This window comes from Mirounga leonina, unplaced genomic scaffold (assembly GCF_011800145.1).
Source record: "Mirounga leonina isolate KUSES-001 unplaced genomic scaffold, KU_Mleo_1.0 Mir_481, whole genome shotgun sequence".
Classification (NCBI taxonomy): Eukaryota; Metazoa; Chordata; class Mammalia; order Carnivora; family Phocidae; genus Mirounga; species Mirounga leonina.
Genome location: NW_023270773.1, coordinates 2,807,373 through 2,825,539, shown reverse-complemented (window position 1 = coordinate 2,825,539; position 18,167 = coordinate 2,807,373). Strand labels below are relative to the sequence as shown.

General features: G+C 62.1%; 2 protein-coding genes across 4 annotated transcripts in view; both read right to left on the bottom strand.

Moving 5' to 3' along the window:
- SUSD2 (sushi domain containing 2) overlaps positions 1 to 2,958 on the bottom strand; it is an 8,320-nt gene extending 5,362 nt beyond the window's left edge. The window contains exons 1-4 of the mRNA XM_034989240.1: positions 2,880 to 2,958; positions 1,231 to 1,438; positions 973 to 1,124; positions 381 to 548 (exon numbers count right to left, since the gene is read on the bottom strand). Coding sequence (XP_034845131.1) covers positions 381 to 548; positions 973 to 1,124; positions 1,231 to 1,438; positions 2,880 to 2,958 — 607 coding nt within the window. The remainder of the gene's footprint in view (positions 1 to 380; positions 549 to 972; positions 1,125 to 1,230; positions 1,439 to 2,879) is intronic.
- Positions 2,959 to 5,197: 2,239 nt separating this feature from the next.
- CABIN1 (calcineurin binding protein 1) overlaps positions 5,198 to 18,167 on the bottom strand; it is a 155,907-nt gene continuing 142,937 nt past the window's right edge. For all 3 annotated transcript variants that reach the window (XM_034989237.1, XM_034989239.1, XM_034989238.1), the window contains exons 32-37: positions 17,122 to 17,796; positions 15,859 to 15,933; positions 12,179 to 12,461; positions 7,135 to 7,299; positions 5,847 to 6,073; positions 5,198 to 5,738 (exon numbers count right to left, since the gene is read on the bottom strand). In XM_034989237.1, the coding sequence (XP_034845128.1) occupies positions 5,595 to 5,738; positions 5,847 to 6,073; positions 7,135 to 7,299; positions 12,179 to 12,461; positions 15,859 to 15,933; positions 17,122 to 17,796 (1,569 nt within the window). In that variant the 3' untranslated portion in view covers positions 5,198 to 5,594. The remainder of the gene's footprint in view (positions 5,739 to 5,846; positions 6,074 to 7,134; positions 7,300 to 12,178; positions 12,462 to 15,858; positions 15,934 to 17,121; positions 17,797 to 18,167) is intronic.

Genomic DNA, 18,167 nt, shown 5'->3' with positions numbered 1-18,167 from the left:
CGACCATCTCCTCCTCCCACATGTTAGGGTCCCAGCCCCACCTCGCGGCCAGGCCTTGAGCCACGCTAGCAGTCCAGGGGCTTGGGGAGGCTGGGTGGAGCAAGCTTTTTCTGTTTCCAAGGCAAGCCTTGGATCCAAGGGCTGGGAATGCCCATACCTCCTCCTGGAGCTGGTAGCAAGCAGCTGGGGGTTCCCAGCCTGCCCCCCACTCCCACACTTTCCCCAGTTCCCCTTTCTTGCCTGTACTCTTCCTGCTCAAAATCCCCACTGGGATTGGGCCCTGTCTGGAACGCCCTTGCTCCCATCTCTGCAAGCGCCAAACTCCCAGCCCTATGGGCCCACAGAGCTCCCCCGCCGGTCCAGCCTTGGGCCCGCCTTACCTGTCTCCTCATAACCCCAGAGCTCAATGGTGACAGACTGCGTGGACAGAGCCGAGGGCTCCCAGGTCACGGTGAGGTTGCCCGTGATGCCAGCAATGCCATAGTATTGCCAGTGGGTCTCGTTCACCAGCTCGCTCTTCTCCGTCTCCGACACCTTGCTGGGGTGCACTGGGCAGGGGGTGGGGGCTGAGTGAAGGTCTGAGGCCCCAGGGGCTCTGAGAGCTGGGGGTGCCCTCCCAGGGACAAAGCATGGCAGTCCCATTAGAGTATGGTCTCCCCCAGAGCCCTGTGCTGCCCAGGCCTCTGGCCTCCACCTGGCTTCCCCCCTTCCCCTAGCCTGGTTGAGTCGAGTGGCCCACCTTGCCGGGGGACCCCTAAAGGCCCCAGCCCCCTTTTGGGCCGGGTGTCCTGTGTGGATGCCAGGGGCTGGGGAGAGGAGCTTGAGAACGCTCGCCCCCGTCGGGCACACCTCCAGAAGGACTGGTTAAGCCGGGGCAGCCGGGCACTGCCAGGCAGGTGAGGCGTGACTAGATTAGCGCCAGGGAAAGTCCCTGTGGGGGTGGGGGGCAAGGCTCAGGAAAGCAGGGCTCACCGGCTAGCCAGGTCCCCGAGCGCGGGAAGGAGCGACCATTGTCCATGGAGAGCGTGAAGGGGATGCGGCCTGTCTCATAGAGCAAGGGGGACACACAGTGCACACGTCCAAAGGAGTCCACATGCCCGAGGGTCTGGATGCTCTCCTTAAACCTGTGGGGGTTGCAGGTGGCAGGAAAGGCTGGGCCAGGGTGGAGGGACCCCAGCCAGGAGCTGCCCCTGGGCCCCCAGCAGGCACGGAGCCCCTCGGGCCTCCCACCTGCAGATCACGCCATTGGTGGAGTTGAACCAGCTGAGGTGCTGCACTACGAAGTCCTTGCCGCCCATCATGGAGCCCGAGTAGGGTGAGACTTCTAGGCAGAAGTCCCGAAAGTCCGAGCAGCAGGAGCTCAGGCCGGAGCAGGTCGGGTGGCAGGAGCACAGCCCATCCTGGTCTCCACAGCGGTGGGAGCAGCTCCCCCTGGCACCTGCAGGAGAGGGCCCTGAGCGCCCGGCTGCCCCACGGGCAGGGCTGGCGATTATTTTCCTGGAGCCCATGAGAGAGAAGCATCCCCAGGAGTCGCACTGAGCACCAAGTGAACACAGTAGAAACCCAGGGGGCCCGTGGGGTGAGGGATCCCTGGTACAAATGATCTAGCAGTTGCCTGAACTACTTGCCAGGAGGAGGGAAGATAAGGGTAAAGGCCTCCAGACATACGTTTTTGCAGCATCAAGAGGAGCCTCTAGGGCAGGACTGGCCTTCAGCCACCAAGTCCCGGAAGACCACATCCTCTGATGGCCAGAGGTGGCTGAGCCCTTGACCTGGCCTCGGAGCTGTCTCTGTTCCCTGAAGGGTCAGTGAACCCAGCCTGGCGGCCTGTCTGGAGTCTGGGGACATGGCTACTAAGTCCCACTGGAGGCCTGGCAGGAGCTCATTCCCAGGCTTGGCTGTGGCCCCCAAAGGAGCCCCACCCTGAAGGGAGAGGAGGGTCATCTCCAGCAGAGGGCCCAGCAGGGCCAGGGTGAGGGAGAGAGTGGTCTGGTGTGGGGCCGTGGACATCAGGCCTCAGCTCTTACCACCACGGGGACCCACGACAGGGCCATATCTTCAGGGAATCCGTGCCTCTGTAGTGGGAGCGGTGGGGCAGAGTGGAGGGTGGAGACTGAGGGACGACTGCAGACACCGAGGCAGGGATCACACGTCCCACCTGGCCCTTCCCTGCCACCCCACCAACGGGGGCCAGTCAAGGGCTGGGTTTGGACCTGAGCCACCCCGGTGACCCCATTTCACCGAGTGCAGGCCTGGCACTCAAGAGCATCAATAAATTTTTATTAGCAGATGGCTCAAGGGAGTGGGGGAGGAGGCCGAGTGAGGCCAGTAAGTGAGGTTAAGTGGCTGAAGGGTGGTGGCGCTTCCCGGAGATGGCAGATAGGAGGGGGGGGGGGGGTTGCCTGGGAGCCTGCCACTGCCAGCCCAGCCCAGCCCAGTGTGAGGCTCGGGAGTAGGAGCCTTCCCTGAGACTTTCCCAGGTTCAGCCCTACCCTAATAAGGACCCACAACCCTGCCTCTCACCAGTCAGGGGGCTCAGTGGGGCTGTGGGCTCCTCCACCTGTGAGCACACCCTCCACAGGGGCTCGGGGCTGCAGGCGGGGGGCTCTCCTGGGCCCTCCACCCGCCCCTGGGCCACGTCCCTCGCAGGTAGCCGGCACCTCCCAGCTCCCAGCGGGTTTAGGGTGGGCACAGCCCAGACTCCATCCCGCCAGTAGCCCCCGGACCCTGGGCACCCCAGAATTTCTTCTCACAGCCCCCAGTACAGTCCCAGATGGCCTGGCAGATGGACAGAGGCTGAGCAGAGGGGTCTACCCTGGGCCTGGCTGCAGCAGGGAAGTAGGCAGAGCCCGGGATAGAAGCGCAGGGTAGGGGCATACCTGCTGCAGGCCGGGGGCCCGGCCCGGGGACTGTAGCCAGCAGCAGCAGCAGGGCCCAGAGCAGGAGGGGCAGCATCATGGTCCGGCCTGAGTCTGCAGCCTGCAGCGCGACAGTGGCTGGGCGACTGCGGGCCGCCTAACTCCCCTCGGCCTGGCCCCGCCCGCCCCGCCCCGCCCCGCCCCGCCCCGCCCGGCCACCTCTCAAAGTCCACAGGTTCCCTTGGGGGCTGATAGGGCCCAACCTGCCCCGTTAGCACATTCCTGGCCAGCCGGCCGGGCACACGGGAGGAGGGGGTCCGAGCCTCCAGGGATTAGATCCCCATGTCCAGAGGCTGCGACCCAGACCACCGGATCCCACCTCTGGCCCAGCCCGGGAATCCGGGGTGGGGCTCCGCAGGCGCTGGGATTTGGGGGAGTGGTTCTAGCAATCTCAGGATTCCAGCAGCCAGGAGCCCGCAGCCACAGACCTCTCCTCCCTCTTCCTCAGTTTCCCTGCCCAGAGCACATATTCCCAATTCCTCCCCACAGCCTCGCAGGGAGGAGGGAGCAAGTAACTTTCTGGTGTTTGTGGGTGCTGGAGGAGGGCTGGAGGAGGGGAACCCCTTCGGGGGGAGGTGAAGGCTGTGGGAGGGGCCCAGCCAGGGCAGGTTAACAGTGGGGTTAGGGGCTGAGACCAGACCCCCTTGCTGGGGAATCCCTGGGCTCCAGAGAAGAGCCACCCAGCCGCACCCACCCCTGGCTATCATTCATAGAATTTGCATAATCTCTTCAGTGTTCTCCCTTCTCACTATGCAGGGGAGGAAACAGAGGTCCAGATGTAGACAGGTGGGGTCAAGATCACTGGGAGAGGCTGCGGTGCTGGGCCAGGGCCCAGGCAGCTTCTCAGGGACCTCCACTCCACTCCTGAGGCCTGGAACTCTCTTGGGCCCTGCCACCTGGGCTGGGTGTTCAGACAGATGGTTCTCTCCCCAGGGGCAGCATCCAAAGGGGACACATCCCCAGACCTCGAAGGGAACTGAAGCTGGCGGCGGCTATGAGCTTAGGCCACCTGGCTGTGTCCAATCTCAGTTCCTGGGATCTGGCCAGCCCCTGTTCCCTGGGCACCACCCCTTCCTGTCCGGTGGGTGGGCCTGCAGTTTCATCAGAGAGGCGGCACCTATAGGTGTCAGGAAAGCCAGTTGGGGCAGTTAGAAGCCACATCTCCCAGCTTGGTTGCCAGGTGCTCAGGTCACCCTCTGTAGGCAGGTGCCAAGGACTGGTGCTGGGCCTCTTCCCAGGCCCAGGGTCAAAGGTGTTCCCTATGGCCCAGGTTAGGGGAAGGAAGATGATAGGAATGCTCCCAGGATGAGTCCCAGGTGTCCTGGGGGCCTGAGAGCCAGGAAGCCCTGGGAGACTGCTGGGCTGTTCCCAGAAATTCCTCTTTCTTGGGCACTCCAGTCTGAGAAGCTAGGAATCTGGGGAGGGGGCATCAACTGAGTAACTGCTGGCCCCACCTTGCAAAGAGCCTGAGTTGGGGCAGTTTTGGCAAGGGTCTTTCCAAGGCTGCTATGCTCCTGGGTCCCCATGATGGCTCTGCCAGGCCTGCGCTGGGGACCCTGGCGGTGCCCAGCCCATGAGGGGCACAGGGCAGCAAGGAGCATCCCCTCTCCCTCCCGGACAGAGAGCCTTTCCAGGGAGAACAGGGCCAGCCCAGATCTATCCGGGGGAAGACAGCTGGGTCCCCAAGGCACTGATGGGGTTCTGAAGGGCTGGTTCGGGCCCCCGCAACCTGTGCCTCCCCAAAACAGATGTACTTGGAGCCTGAGAGAACAGAGCCAGCATCGTGGGTTTATATGATGCTCTGCTGTCACCTCTAAAGAATGAATTTTTGGACAAGGAACCCCCATTATATGTTGCAGAGCCCCACAACTTATATGGCCAGTTCCATCAGAGGGCAAGTGTGGTGGGAGGTAAGTACCTTTCCTGCCAGCCCCCGCCTCCCGCTACCTGATACTGATCCTACCTCTCAGGAGCCCCTGCAGCCTCCTCCTCCCACCCCTGCCCACACTCCACAGGGGAACACCCCATACTCTCTGAGTCCTTCAGGGGACACTGTGGAGACCCCTTCCAGGCCTGGCTCCAGTCCCACCCAGAGGGTCTGCCCTGCTTGGTCTGTGCTCACCTCTCCCCACTGACTCACTCCCCCCCACCGCCCCAACCCCTGCCTGCTCCTGGGATGCCCAAGGGCTGGTCCCTGACCAACAAGAAGAAGGGCTCAGAAACCCTGGACAGCAACCAGTTGAGGGAGGCCCCCGGGGGGTTGAACAAAGAGGCAAACATAACTGTTCCATCTTTATTAGAAAAGAAACCAAAAAAAGGGAATGGGGCGAGCCCAACCCTAAATGACCCCTCCACTGTGACACAGGCAGAAGCCGGCTCGTCCGGGCGTCAAGGTGTGGACACGGCCACCTGGGCTGGGCGCGGGCACGGTTATACAAAGTCAACATTTCATAGAAAAGGATGCCAGCCCTGCTGTGTGAGCTGTGGCCATCTTCACGTGGCCAAGCTCGGTCTCTGGGCCCCCATGCGGTGGGGACAGACGACGGCCCAAGCGGGTGGGGAGGACACCGCGAGGGATGGAGGCTGAGCAGACTGGGGTGTGCGTGGGGAAACAGCGCTCCGCCTGGGCCTGGCATGCCCTGAGGGGCTCAGGCCAAGGTGGGGCGGCCCCAGCCCTCAGATGTCCATGTAGTCGTCATCCTCATCGGTCTCGCTCTCCAGCGAGGACTCCTGGCTCGACGTCTCCAGGACCTCCAGGGCCGGCTGGCACAGGCTCTCCTTCCGCACGTTGGCAGCCGACTGGGCAGACAGGATGGCCGACTGCACACAGAGCAGGCAGGGAGCTGGTCAGGGGTGGCCCGGGCCTGGCCCCAGTCCCGCCTGTAGGCCACGTCCCGCCCATGCCCCCCACTCGGTACCCGTGGTCACCTTCAGCTTCTGCTTGGTCTCCTCCGAGATGCTGCCTTTGGGTGAAAGCAGGGTTGGGGTGGGCGGCGTGACGGTGATCTCAGGGGGGAACTTGGTGGCGGCCGAGGGGATGACCAGCTTTGGCATGCTGGGCAGGAGGCGTGACTTGGCCCGGCCGGGCTCTGCCTTGCTGGGCGGGCCCTCAGGTGGCTGGGCACTCACACCGCTGGGCACCTTGGAGCTGGTGACTGTGGGGTGGACCGTGGGAGCTGAGCCTTGCTCACAGCCTCCTGGGCCTGCCTGCCCTTCCCTGGCTTGGGCCTCAGTTTCCCCTCTGGAAGACAGAGGCAACCAAGAGCGCCTCCTCCTGCTGTGTCAGACCGAGGGTGCCTTCTCTTGGCGTTCTGGTCTGTGCTGGCTGGCAGGCTCCAGGCCTCCTCCTATGTCTGCCTCCCTGACTGCCTGTCTGGCTCTGGGCTGGGGGGCCCAGGGACTAGAATACAGGCAAGCCCCTGGAGCTTTCCCAGGGATTCTGCAGGCCCTCCAGGGGCTGTGCACACACGAACTGTTGCATCCCTGCAACAATGCCAGGACGCATGTCCTAATGTTGTCCACACCCCAGGGAGGATGCGAGGGCCCAGAGCCAAGTCACTTGGCCCTGGGGCATCCACTTCCCCTCCGCTCCAGAGCTGCATATCCCCAGAGCCTGGAGGCAGCGGTTCTGGGGCTGGCAGCCTCCGGGAAGCTGTAAGAGTTAGGAGCCCCTGGGTCAGCCTAGCTGGTCTCTGCATTCCTCCGAGGTCCCATGGCTTTAAAAGGAGCGGGGCTTACTCAGAGCCCATGCCCGGCTCCGAGGGGCTGGCAGCAGGCCCTACGCCCTGAGTTGGGTCGGTGAGATCCTTGAACCTAAGGAATCCCCAAGGGAGGCTGGCCAGTTGGGAAAGGATGACTACGACATGACACGGACAGTGGTCTGGTGGGACTGGCCACCCCTCTGCTTGCCCCTGACTCCTCCCTCCGCATGTAAGCCCCTCCCTTGGCCCCCAATCTGGGGAGGCTCCTCCCCGGGACTAAGCAGCCTCAGCTTGGGCTGGCCACCGGCCCTCGCTAGTCTCTGTGGAGCTGGAAGTAGAATGAGGGGCTCTCCACCCCCCAGCTCTTCAGCCCAGGCCTCCCTGCCCAGCTGCCACTCCACTCGGCTTCCCCACCACTGGGTCCTCCCAGGTCCCGCTCAGCCAGCTGTTCACCCTGTGATCCACCCCCCATCCTTCCAGGCAAAGCTCCCCTGGTGGCTCCCAACTCGCCTTACCCTGGCTGCAGGTGGGCTCGGCGCCTGTCCGGGGCACGGGCTCTGTGGGCCAGCAGTGCGGCTCTGCCGAAGGGCTCTCAGGGATGGTCTTCACCTGCTCACTGCGCAGTGGCTCCTGGGGCGGGAAGCCCAGGCCCTCTGCCCCTCCTGCCAGCTCTTCTCCCTCTGTGGGGGCACAGGAGGGCCACAAGTTACGATCCTCACCCAGCCTGGAAGACAGGGCCCCTCCCTCCTGAACCCTGGGATACCTGGCAGGGGACCTGCGCTGAGGCAGCTCGCCACCTCCACTGGTGGACCAGCAGGGGCTTCTCTCGAACAATCACATGGGTGGGGCCAGGCTGGTACAGGCAGGAAACCACTCCCCCTCCAGGTGGACACTGGTGGGGCTGGTTCACTAGCTGGGGTTACTGTGTGCCTGACACAGCAGGGGCAACATGGACACTGTGGGGCCTCCAGCCCCATCAAACACCATCACGGGATTTAGAGGTGGGCTCATGGGCTCTCCCCTCTAGCCTGTGGGAGTGGCACTCAGAAACATGGTCAGGACCCAAAACCAAACCAGCTAGCTCAGACCAGAGTGGAGTGGTGTGCTGGCACCGTGCCCTCCTGCCAGGCCACACCTTCCCTGGCATGAGGCAGGGGCCGGGAACTGGCCTCCTTTGAGCCAAGGTCTGATGGGCCCGAAAGGTGCCAGTTGCGTCTATGGCCACCAGCCAGGCCATTAGTCAGCATCGGTCCCCCGGCTCCCAGGCCCCCGGGCCCCGCCTGCAGCTGCCCCTCAGCTCCTGCTGCATCCAGGCCTCCTCATGTTCCCTTCCTCACCTTACTCATCTCTTCCTTCTTATTCAGGCCGAGATGGCCATCGCCCCGCCACCCTTTCATTCCCCCACTTTCCCATCAAGTCCTTCCTCTCCCTTCTCCAGCAGGTGAAGCCTCCCCTCCCTGCACCCCGCCCCGGGCCAGGCAGGAGTGAAAGCTCCTGGGACAGGGACAAAGCTGGGGTGACTTAGTACGCTGGCCTCCTGCCTGTTGGCTTCCAGCTCCCGGAGGACAGAGCCTTCCCTGGTTGCCCATGCCATGAACCAGTCCCTCCCTTCCTTAGGACCCACTGCCTGGCAGTTATTTTCACAGCCTCTTTGTCCAAGGGTCCAGCCCCCTACACTATGGCAGGCAGGGATGAGCACCTCGGAAGGCTCCTCCTATTGCCCTCCTGGACCCGGGGAGCAGGGACCATAGCCGGAATCCTGTGCCACTGGGCCAGGACTCGGTTCACCATGGCTGGGCACGCACTCACGAAGCAAGCCCAGTGGGTGTCTGCTCCAGGCCTTTCTATAGGTGGTAACACTCTGCCTGCCTCTGCCCAACCTCTTCTCATGCAGCTGTTCCCTGAGGGCTCTGGAGGAGCTGCTTGGGTGGCCTGGGAGGGCAGCTGGCTTCCTTGCTGATAGGTATCTACAGGACAGGAGCATGATGAGGGGGCGGGTAGCTGGCTGCAGGGAGAGCCTGGAGCTGGTGGCAAAATGGATGGAGGCTGCCCTCAGGGGGGCCAGGTGTCAGGCTGGCTCTCTTCTACCCCAGGGAACTGTCCACGCTTTGCAGGCCCTTTCCTCTTGGTAGGCCACCAGGAGAAGGGACACTTCGGGCAAGGGCATCTAGCAAAGAGCTTCAAGCACGTGGGATAGTGCTCCCTAGGCCAGGCAGCCCCCTCCCCTTGCCAAGACCACCCTGGAGGCCTGTGAGGAGGGCTGCAGGTGGGCCTGAGCAGGAGGGGATCAACCTGGAGGCACAGCCTTTAGAGAAGGGCCCTATGGGCCCCCCTGGCCTCAGGTTGTCTGTCAGTAGGAAATATATGGCCAGGCTGGAATCCTCTGCCATCGGGCCACTCTCCCTCCTCCCCCAGGCAGACTCATGGCCTGGGCACCAGGTCCCTAAGGACCAGTGTCCTGGAAGTGCCAGTCCTGACTCAGACTCTTCCTGGCTTCTCGAAATGGCATGAGGCCGGCATTACAGCCTGTTCAACTCACTGCCTGGCAGCGCCCTGCTGAGGCAAGCGTTTTCCTTACCTAAAGGCTGGCCCTGTGGCCTGAAGTGTCCTTTCCACTCTTCTTCCCTGATCTAGTTCCCCATTCTGAAGGCCTGACCCCTCAGCAAAAGGGACCCTCACTTATTCATGGGCCAGGCACTATTCTAGCATGAAACCAGGTCCAGGCCCGTGGTGGGCAGATACCCAACAAAGAGATAGCACATGCTATCCCCACAGAGGTGGGGGGTGGGGGACACATGGTTAGGAGCCTCCCAGATGCCCACGAGCCCCCCTGAGCTCCCCAAGGGGATGCATCTGCCACATGAGGCCAGCGGCCCTGGTCAGCACAACCTGGGTGGATGGGTGAGGTCTTAGCTAGTGACCAGGGAAGCTTGGGAGTGCCCCCGTCCATCTGCAGGCCGCAGTAGGTGGGACAAGTCGGGAGTGGACACTGCCAGCCAGCCACAGTCAGCTGCCTTCCCCTGGCTGGAGCCGGAAGGCCTGGGGGAGGGGCAGGGCAGGGCTGTCCACCTTGGGGATGGCGCCAGTCAAGGTCTCCTCTGAGGCTGCCTTCCCCCTGTTCTCACACCTTGGGGATGGTATCCTGGGAGGATCCGTCCCAAGTCTGCCCTCTCAGGTGGCTTGCGACCTCCTGTGTCGCCGTCTCTGGCTACAGCTCCCAGCCTGTACACCCTCTAGTTCCCAGGCGCCTCCGCAGGGCAGGCCTGCCCTTCCTGTCCATCCAAACTGACCCCCGGGTCTGGGCTGCCCGCTGGGCACCAGCACAGGCAGATGCAGATCACATCACCTGGCCACCCTGTAACCTCTGGGGGAACCAGGAGGTGCTAGGCAGCTCCTTGCTGGCGCTCTCCCTGTCCTGGAGGTTGTGGGAAGTGGGCTCTGAGGTGATGTGCCCGTCCCAGCATGGCCCTGATGAGCCCCAGAGAGCCCTGGGAACCGTCGGCCAGCAAAACACCATCCGCCTACAGCTCCCAAGGCAGCCCCCAAGAGGCCTGCAGGTCACTCCGCACCAGGTCCAAGTGTCCCATATTCTCCACCCAGGGCCACCCCACTCCCAGGGTCATGTAAGAGTTCCATCCTAGCAAAACGGTATTCAGTTTAGTCTGGGGGAAGGAAAGAAGAAAGGATCAATTCTTCAGGATGAAGAATAACACCGAGAAGTACATATGCTCTTCCCCTGATCTAACAGAGGAAAAAACGTGCGAATCAAGTTTGGGGCCTGCTTGGAGCCGGGGCATGGTGAGCAGGGGAGGGAAGGAAGGCAGCCAACCCCGCCTCCTGGGATTCACACTCTGAGTAACCTTCCCGCCCTGTACCCGTTCATGTGTGGCCAATAACAGTGATGGTCACCTGCTTCCAAAATCAGGGTATAAAGGACGGTGTGGCTTCCTTCAAGTGTTCTCTCTCTCTCAGACCCCGGGCTCTGGGGAAAGCTGGCAGCCATGACGTGGGAATACTGAGCAGCCTATGGAGAGGCCCAGAGTGGAGGAACTGAGGCCTCCAGTCAATAGCCAGTGAGAACCTGAGACCTGCCAGCAACTGAGTGAATTGAGATGACCAGCTGACAGCTTGACGCTTCTGAATTCCTGATCCTCGGGGGCTATGGGATCACAGGGGTGAGTCAGGTGGAGGCCAAGACAGCCTAAGGTGCGGGGGGGTGGGGGGGAAACCCTGGGGTAAGCCAAGTCTTCGTGGGAGTGAGCGATTTCCCTGGGCTGTGGACTCCCACAGCCTCTGCCCTTTGAAATCACCACGACCAGAACGCGCACGGTGGCTGTACTCGCTCCTGCCGAGCACTGTGCTGAATGTGTATCACCTCCATCTTCCACACTGCGTGCTGGACATGGAGACGCGGTGAGCTACGCAGAGGGGAGCAGGGACAGACAAGGTCACCTGGTGGCGGAACTGCTCTTTGTCCTGCAGCCTTCAGAGGCTCCCCTCAGAACAAACGGCTGCAAGAGCTGACTTAAGGGAAGTGATGCTTCATCTCATGGGGCCATGACCAGGGTAACTGTAAGCGACGGGGCAGAGGGTCCCTATACTTCCATGATCCTCAATGCAAACTGGGGACCGGCATCAGGTGAGAACATCAGCACCTGATACCTACGCTGTAGGAAAGAGCGAGGAGAGGGAACACTGCCACCCTCGGCCTCCGCTCGGGCAGCACCCTGCTCACGGCCGCCGCCCTCAGGTCAAGGCGGCATAGCCAAAAGGCTGCATGGGACTGTGATTGGGCGGACAGAGGAGCCTACAGGAGCGAAGGGCCCGTGCAGGGCCTCAGCAGAGGCACAGGCTGGTCCCAGGAACGGGACAGGGAGGGCAGGGGGAGGGCCTGGCACGGAGAGTCAGTGTCCCCTCCCGGGAAAGCTGCAGGCCTGTCTGCCCTCTGGCCTGCCAGTGGGCTGCCGTTCCCAAGGGCATCTTGGGTTTTAGAAGGAACCAGGGCTCCCTCTGGCTGCCGGAGCCCAGGGCCCTGTTCTTCGTCCTTCACAAGCCCACCGACTAGCCTTGCCCTGCCCCATGCTGGCTGGCTTGCCCACAGGGCCCTGGGCAGGAATGCCCCCAACCACAGCAGGTCCCAGGGATGGCTCACAGGCCTGTGAGATCTTCAGGAAGCCAAAGTCAGGATGCCCTCTCCTCTCTAGAATTCCTATTTATCTATTCATCACAAGGCTTTGTGGTAAGAGAGAGCAGTGTGTAAACATGTAAATACCTGATGTCAATGCTGGCCCCTCCCTCCTCGTCCCACCCGTGAGGGGGCTGCTGGTTGGGATGGGAGGAAGGTTAAGAGAGTGGTGCGCACGCCAGCAGGTTGTGCCCCTGCCCTCCAGGGCCCCTGTGATGTGCTTCTCAAGAATCACCAGGCTGGGGCTCGCCCCGGCCTGGCCTCACCCCACCCTGCCCCCACTCCCCATGCAAGGAGCAGGACTTGCTGCCACGGGTGGCAGGGGCCTGGGCCCAGCTCTGGCCTCACCGCCTAGTAGATAGGATGGGACTTACCTGGGCCTGGAGAGACCATGCTGGGGGTGGCCTCTGGCCTATGTGGCCGGGGGGGTCCAGAGTCCTTGGACGGGTCTGGAGTGGAGGCCGACACTGAGAGAGGGCAGGGGATGATCGCCGTGGAGGCGGCCGGTGCAGGGCGAGGCTTGGTGTGAGTGTCACTGGGCCGCTGGAGAGTGTCAGCCGGCACAGGGTCAGGAGCCGTGGGGGCCACAGCCCCGGGGAAGAAGTTCTCTCGGCTGTCCTTGGGGTGCTTTGGGGTGGTGGGTGTGTCCCCTGCGGCCTGTGAGAACAAAGGGAGGTGAGGAGGGCCGGCTGGGCAGCCCAGAGCCCTCGCCATCCCACAGGACACCTGCCTGAGCCTGGGCCTGCAAACATGCCCCTGTGGCACCAGACCCTGAGCCCCCCATGCTGCCAACAAGGCCCCCAGGCAGCCCTTCAGGACTCTGCAATGCTAGGAAACTGCTGGGGACCCACAGCCCCTCCCTGAGAGGATGGCCAGGCCCTGCTGATAGGGACTCAGCAGAGGGCCTAGGGCTGGCTGACCTCATGCTCCCACTCTTGTGTGCCACACACAGAGGAGCACGACTCCAGGCAGGGGGTCGCTGCACCCGATGCGGGGACTGCAATAACACAAAGTCAGCCTTGGAGGGCGATTTCCCAAGGGCCACTGGTGGGACCATCCTGAGGGAGCTGGGGTGACACCAAGAGTCAGCTTCCTGAGTTCAAGACTGCAGCCCCAAAGCCACGGTGCCAGACAACCTGGCTTCAGCCGCCCCAGCAGCTCCCACCACAGGCCTTCTGTTCTTAGGCGAGTCAGGCCCACTGGGCCTCCCAGTCTTCGTCCACACTGTTCCCTCTGCCACCAGGTCCCTTCTGCTTTGCACCCAAAGCCCACGCTCCTGGGGTGGTGTGAAGGCTGCAGCTCACTGAGGGCATGCTGCAAGGTGGGTCCCTGTGTGTGAGCCTAGGGCCGACTGTACTATCTGGATGGGCCCACACTGGGGACAGTGGGAGCCCTCCTGGTGGCTGCAAGTGCAGGGAGGTCTCACCTGCTGGGGGCACCTCGGTGCTGGGGAGCAGCTGGCTCCCGCCGTAACTCTGCTTCTTCTGATCTCTGTTCTGCCTGAGATGTCCTGTCCCCGGTTTCATGGGGTCCGGGACAGCCCCCGTGACTCTGCTGTGTGATGTGTGTCTGGGATGAGCATAGGCTTCCATGGGGAGGATGGGCAGGGCAGACCTGTCTCTCATGGGCAGACATGCCATGGAGAAGGTGGGTGCTACGTCTGTCCTTGCAGGAGCCAGCCTCAGCCACCGCAACAGCACCGAGCCTCTAATTATGTCCAAAGCACTCTCCAGGTGTGTGCTGGGCTGCCATGGCAACTGGGACATGCCTCCAGCAAAACGGACCCTCCCTGAGGGACGGGAGAAGCAGGCTCCGGGGCATGGCCGCCCCCTCCCTGGCACTGGCCAGAGGCGGGCCCAGCCCCAGCTGGGTGCTGGTCCTCTTTGGGCCTCAATCTCCTCAACTAAGAAATGGGACTCTTCCCTGCCTTTGGCTCCTGCCAGCTCAGCACCTCCTTTTGCCACAGGACAGGGAAGGTGTTTGGGGGTTTCCTGTGTGGTTCTATCACTTGGAGCACCTTTTATTTACTTATTTATTTTTATTTTTTTTAAAGATTTTATTTATTTGAGAGAGAAAATGAGAGAGAGAGAGAGCGAGTACATGAGAGTGGGGAGAGTCAGAGGGAGAAGCAGACTCCCTGCCGAGCAGGGAGCCCAATGCGGGACTCGATCCCGGGACTCCAGGATCACGACCTGAGCCGAAGGCAGTCGCTCAACCGACTGAGCCACCCAGGCGCCCTTGGAGCACCTTTTAAGGCTGCATCAGAAACAGTCCTCCTCGGGGCGCCTGGGTGGCTCAGTTGGTTGAGCGACTGCCTTCGGCTCAGGTCGTGATCCTGGAGTCCCGGGATCGAGTCCCACATCCGGCTTCCTGCTCGGCGGGGAGCCTGCTTCTCCCTCTCCCACTCCCCCTGCTTGTTGTGTTCCCTCTCTCGCTGTGTCTTTCTCTGTCAAATAAATAAATAAAAAATCTTAAAAAAAAAAAAAAAGAAAGAAACAGTCCTCCTCTGTCAGGAGTGCCCACTGCCCACCTGCCCCCTACCTGGGTCAGCAGAGGAGGCAGGAGGGGACCCCTGGGGCCAAGCCCCGCACTGGGGCCCTGGGCAGTTACTCCTGTCCCAAGCAGCAGAGGCTGTGGTGAGGGCGGCAGGGGCTGCACCGTGAACTCTGGCTGCTCTGGCCATGGAGCGGCGGGGATTGCTGGTGGCCTGGGGCATGTCTCCCCTGGGCTTCTGGCCCTCAGCTGAGGGATCAGCCCGCTTGGTGAAGACTGAACTGGACTTCCTCAGACCTAGAGCCTGGGCAGGGATGGTGGCCCGCTATCCCATTTCACTGAGAGGAAGCCTGTCTGGACACGGAGGGCATCCACCAGCCTGCTGCTGGGGGACCTGGAACTTGAGTCCCCAGGCTGTAGGTGGATGGATACCCCCTGTCCTGAGCTCCTGCCTCCGGACTCCCTGCGAAGTACTTCCCCGGGGGGAGATGCCAAGAAAGGGCCGTGTGTGGGCGAGGATGGGAGGGCAAGACCTGCTCTCTTGTGCTGCTGGAAAAGGGGCAGTTGGGCCACCCTTGGAGGGACAAGAGGCCACACCTATTCAAATGGCAAGTATCTGCCCTTTGACCCAACGACCCAGGCCCAGGGGTCACTCCTGCAGAAATGCCCAAGTGTGGTGCAGGAAGACGCCCCGTTGGCACTACTGAACAGGACTGCAATGTCCCCCCAGCTTTAGACAGGATGCCCCCTTTCTCTGCTGGCCAGATCCTGCCTTCGGGCCTGTTCTTGGGCTGGGCCTCTCCCAGGGGACCCCTCTCTCCTTCATCCCCAGCCCCTCACCCCCTCCTCAGTCCCACTACTCCTCAAAAGCTGTGGCCTCTGAGCCCCAAACCGATGGCTTCTGGGGCACCTACACCCCGGGCTCCAGCCTAGACCTCTCTCCTAGAGGAAGATCCGCCGGCCAGAGCCCAGGAGGGCTCACCCCTCCTCCCTGTCACCAAGTCACGCTGGCCCATCTTCTGCCATCTCAAACCCACCTGTTGCTCATTGGGCCTCTGCCCCAGCCCATTCTCTCCACTCAACGGCAGGGAGGCTTTCTCAAACCTGCACCACCCGGCTCCCTCCCTTGCTGAATAAACCCCAGGAACCCCATCCATTCTGCTCCTATCCAATTCATATCCCAGCCCCACATCACTCCCTCTACCTTTGTCCCAGATGACCTCACCTTTCCAGGTGTGGTCAGCTGGGTAAGGACCATCTTATCTTCCCCATTTACAGAAAAGGCAGCTGAGGTGAGGGGACCCCTCAGGTCACACACTCAGAGCTGGGGTCCGGGCCTGCCAAGGCCCCACCTACCACATAATGCTGCTCCACCTGGGCCAGTGATCAGGGGCTCCCTGTGGGCCTGAAGCTCGGCGGCCACCTGTCCATCTCCCCTTGGCCCGTGCTGGCCCCATGCTGGTCCCTCCTGAGGTGTGCCCATGTTTCGGCCTGCAGCCTGGGGCCCTGGCGTGGGGCCGGCCCCATAGGAGGAGGTTGGCACAGGCTGCGTCCAACTTACCTGTCTCTGGGCGGCAGCTCCAAGGTGGACCTGACAGAACTTCACGGCCTGCTCCAGCGCAGCCTCCTCGTCCACCTGGGCAAGGAAACGCTCAAAGTCAAAGGGCCCGGGCCATGGTGGCTGGCCTCATCCCAACCCCCGGAGTGTGAAGATCCCCTGACACTCCCACCCTGCTTGGGGAGCATGGGCAGAAGCACACATCCATCTCCCGGGTCCACCCCACAGGGCCACTGCCACGCCAGCCCTGTCGAGATCACGCCTAGACGGGACCATGTTATTGCGTCCTCAGGGGCTGAGGCTGGCAGAATCGGAGCCAGATCCCGCTCCTCAAGCGAGTGGGATGCAAGGCCTTTCAGAGTTAGGTCTGGGTGGGGGGAAGGTCTGATGGACCCAGAGACCAAAAGCAAGCCCAAGGCACAGGGGGATGGCAAAGGAGGCCAGGGAGGCCCGGAGGCTGCCCTGGGGGAGCGGTGGGCAGGGCGTGAGGAAGGGCCCACCCTCACCAGCAGGGAATGCAGGGCATGGTTCTTCCTAATTCATCAGCAACAGAAACAAAGAAAGGCTGATCCTGGATGCTGGTGAGGGGGTGACAGAACAGGCACTCTCCGAAGTGGAACCACACACAGACACGATTTGGGAAGAAACCGCTTATCAGGTTGGGCACCCAGTCTGAACCAGCCACTGCAGTTCTGGGGGCTCTTCCTGTGCAAATCATTTTAAATAGAGAAAGAGCTATATGTCTAATCTACTTAAACAAAACAAAACAAGAAGGGCGGCAGTGCCTGCTCACATACTCAGGGCACTGCAGCCCCCTTCAGATGCCAGCCACAAAGGTCTCTGAGGAAGTGCCCCAGAGCCCGGCACCAAGGTAGGGTCAGGGGTCCTGTCCCCCTCTGTTGGATGTGATAAGATTTCTGCAAATGGATTCATTTCCTTTAAAGTTGAGAAGAGAGTTTTCCAAGCTTGTTGTTTCTCCTTTTTGTTTTCTTTTTTGTGGGTGTATTTTCCCCAGCTCTCTTGAGATACAGTTGACAAAATCGCCCCATACTTAGAGCGTACAACACGATGACTGGACGTGACCCTTGTTTTTCTGACTCTACGGCCCGCTTGTGGTAGAAAACCTCAAATGTAGAGAAGCGAACAGCAAGGCTGGAGTGGGAATGACACCTAACAAGCATGCCCCACGGGCCCTAGCACCCTGAAACAAACTGCGAATGACCTTTGGTGAGAATACAACTGCAGGCCTGCCCTGCGGCCACCCACCTGCTTGATGAGCATGTAGGTCTCGGACATGATCCTCTCGATGCGGCCCAGGTCGTAGGCCACACCCTTCTGGCCCTGCTGCCACACCCGGTAGGCGTCCAGCAGCAGTGTCTTGCCCGACTCTGTGTCCTCCAGGAGCTTCCTCTTCCGGCTGGGGCATGTGGGTGGCTCCTCGGGGTGGCTGCCCCCTCTGGCCCCACTGGTGGTGGTAGGGGCGGCGGCCGGGGCTGGCTGGGCCAGTGGGAGCGGGTTGGGTTGCTGCCGGGCACTGATGCTCAGCTCCTCCAGGGACAGCTCAGTGGGACGGTTCTCGGGGCCCCTGTCCCTTGGGGGGCGGCCTGGCTGTGGGGGCGGTGCCCGTTCGGAGTCTGAGCAGCGAGCAGTGGCCTCACCCGTGTCCATGGGCTCGGCAGACCCTGCCCGGGGACTCTCCTTGTCCTTCCGCTCCCCGGCCTGGTCTGTGCTGTCTCCTGCCTCCATGGCCACAGGCCGGTGGTTGAGAGGGCCCACTTTGCCCCCTGGCTCAGCCCCTGGCCCTGAGCCATCAGCCAGAGGGGGCTTCTTGGGGTGGGGGAGGCCCTCTTGACTATCCTCGGGGCTGGCCTTGTGGGGGACGTCGGTGGTCATCCTGGCTCCAGAGAGGCCACAGGCCTTGGGCCCTGGACGTTCTGACCCCTATGAGAAAACCGAAGGTAAAAGACTGTATCTTTTGTGCTTCTACCATAACAAAACACCCCTGGGTGTCAGGGGTGCCCATCCTGGGCCACTCTGGGTCTGCCCGTCTGCTAGTTGGCCCAGGCTGGGCCTGGAGACCTGCCTGAGAAAGTCCCTCCCTGTTCTGCTCCTCCTGCCTTGAGAGGGACTGACGGGGCACTGGAGGTGGTGCTGCTCCAGAAGAGTAGGCCCAGCCTGTGCGGGGATGGCCTTCCTCTAAATGCGGGCCTTAGGGCAGTCCTGGGCATCTAATGGGGGAGGGGGGACCCACCAGGGGCTACCTTGCATACTGCTGCACTGCTGAATTCTGTTCTGGGCTCTCACGTGCCCCT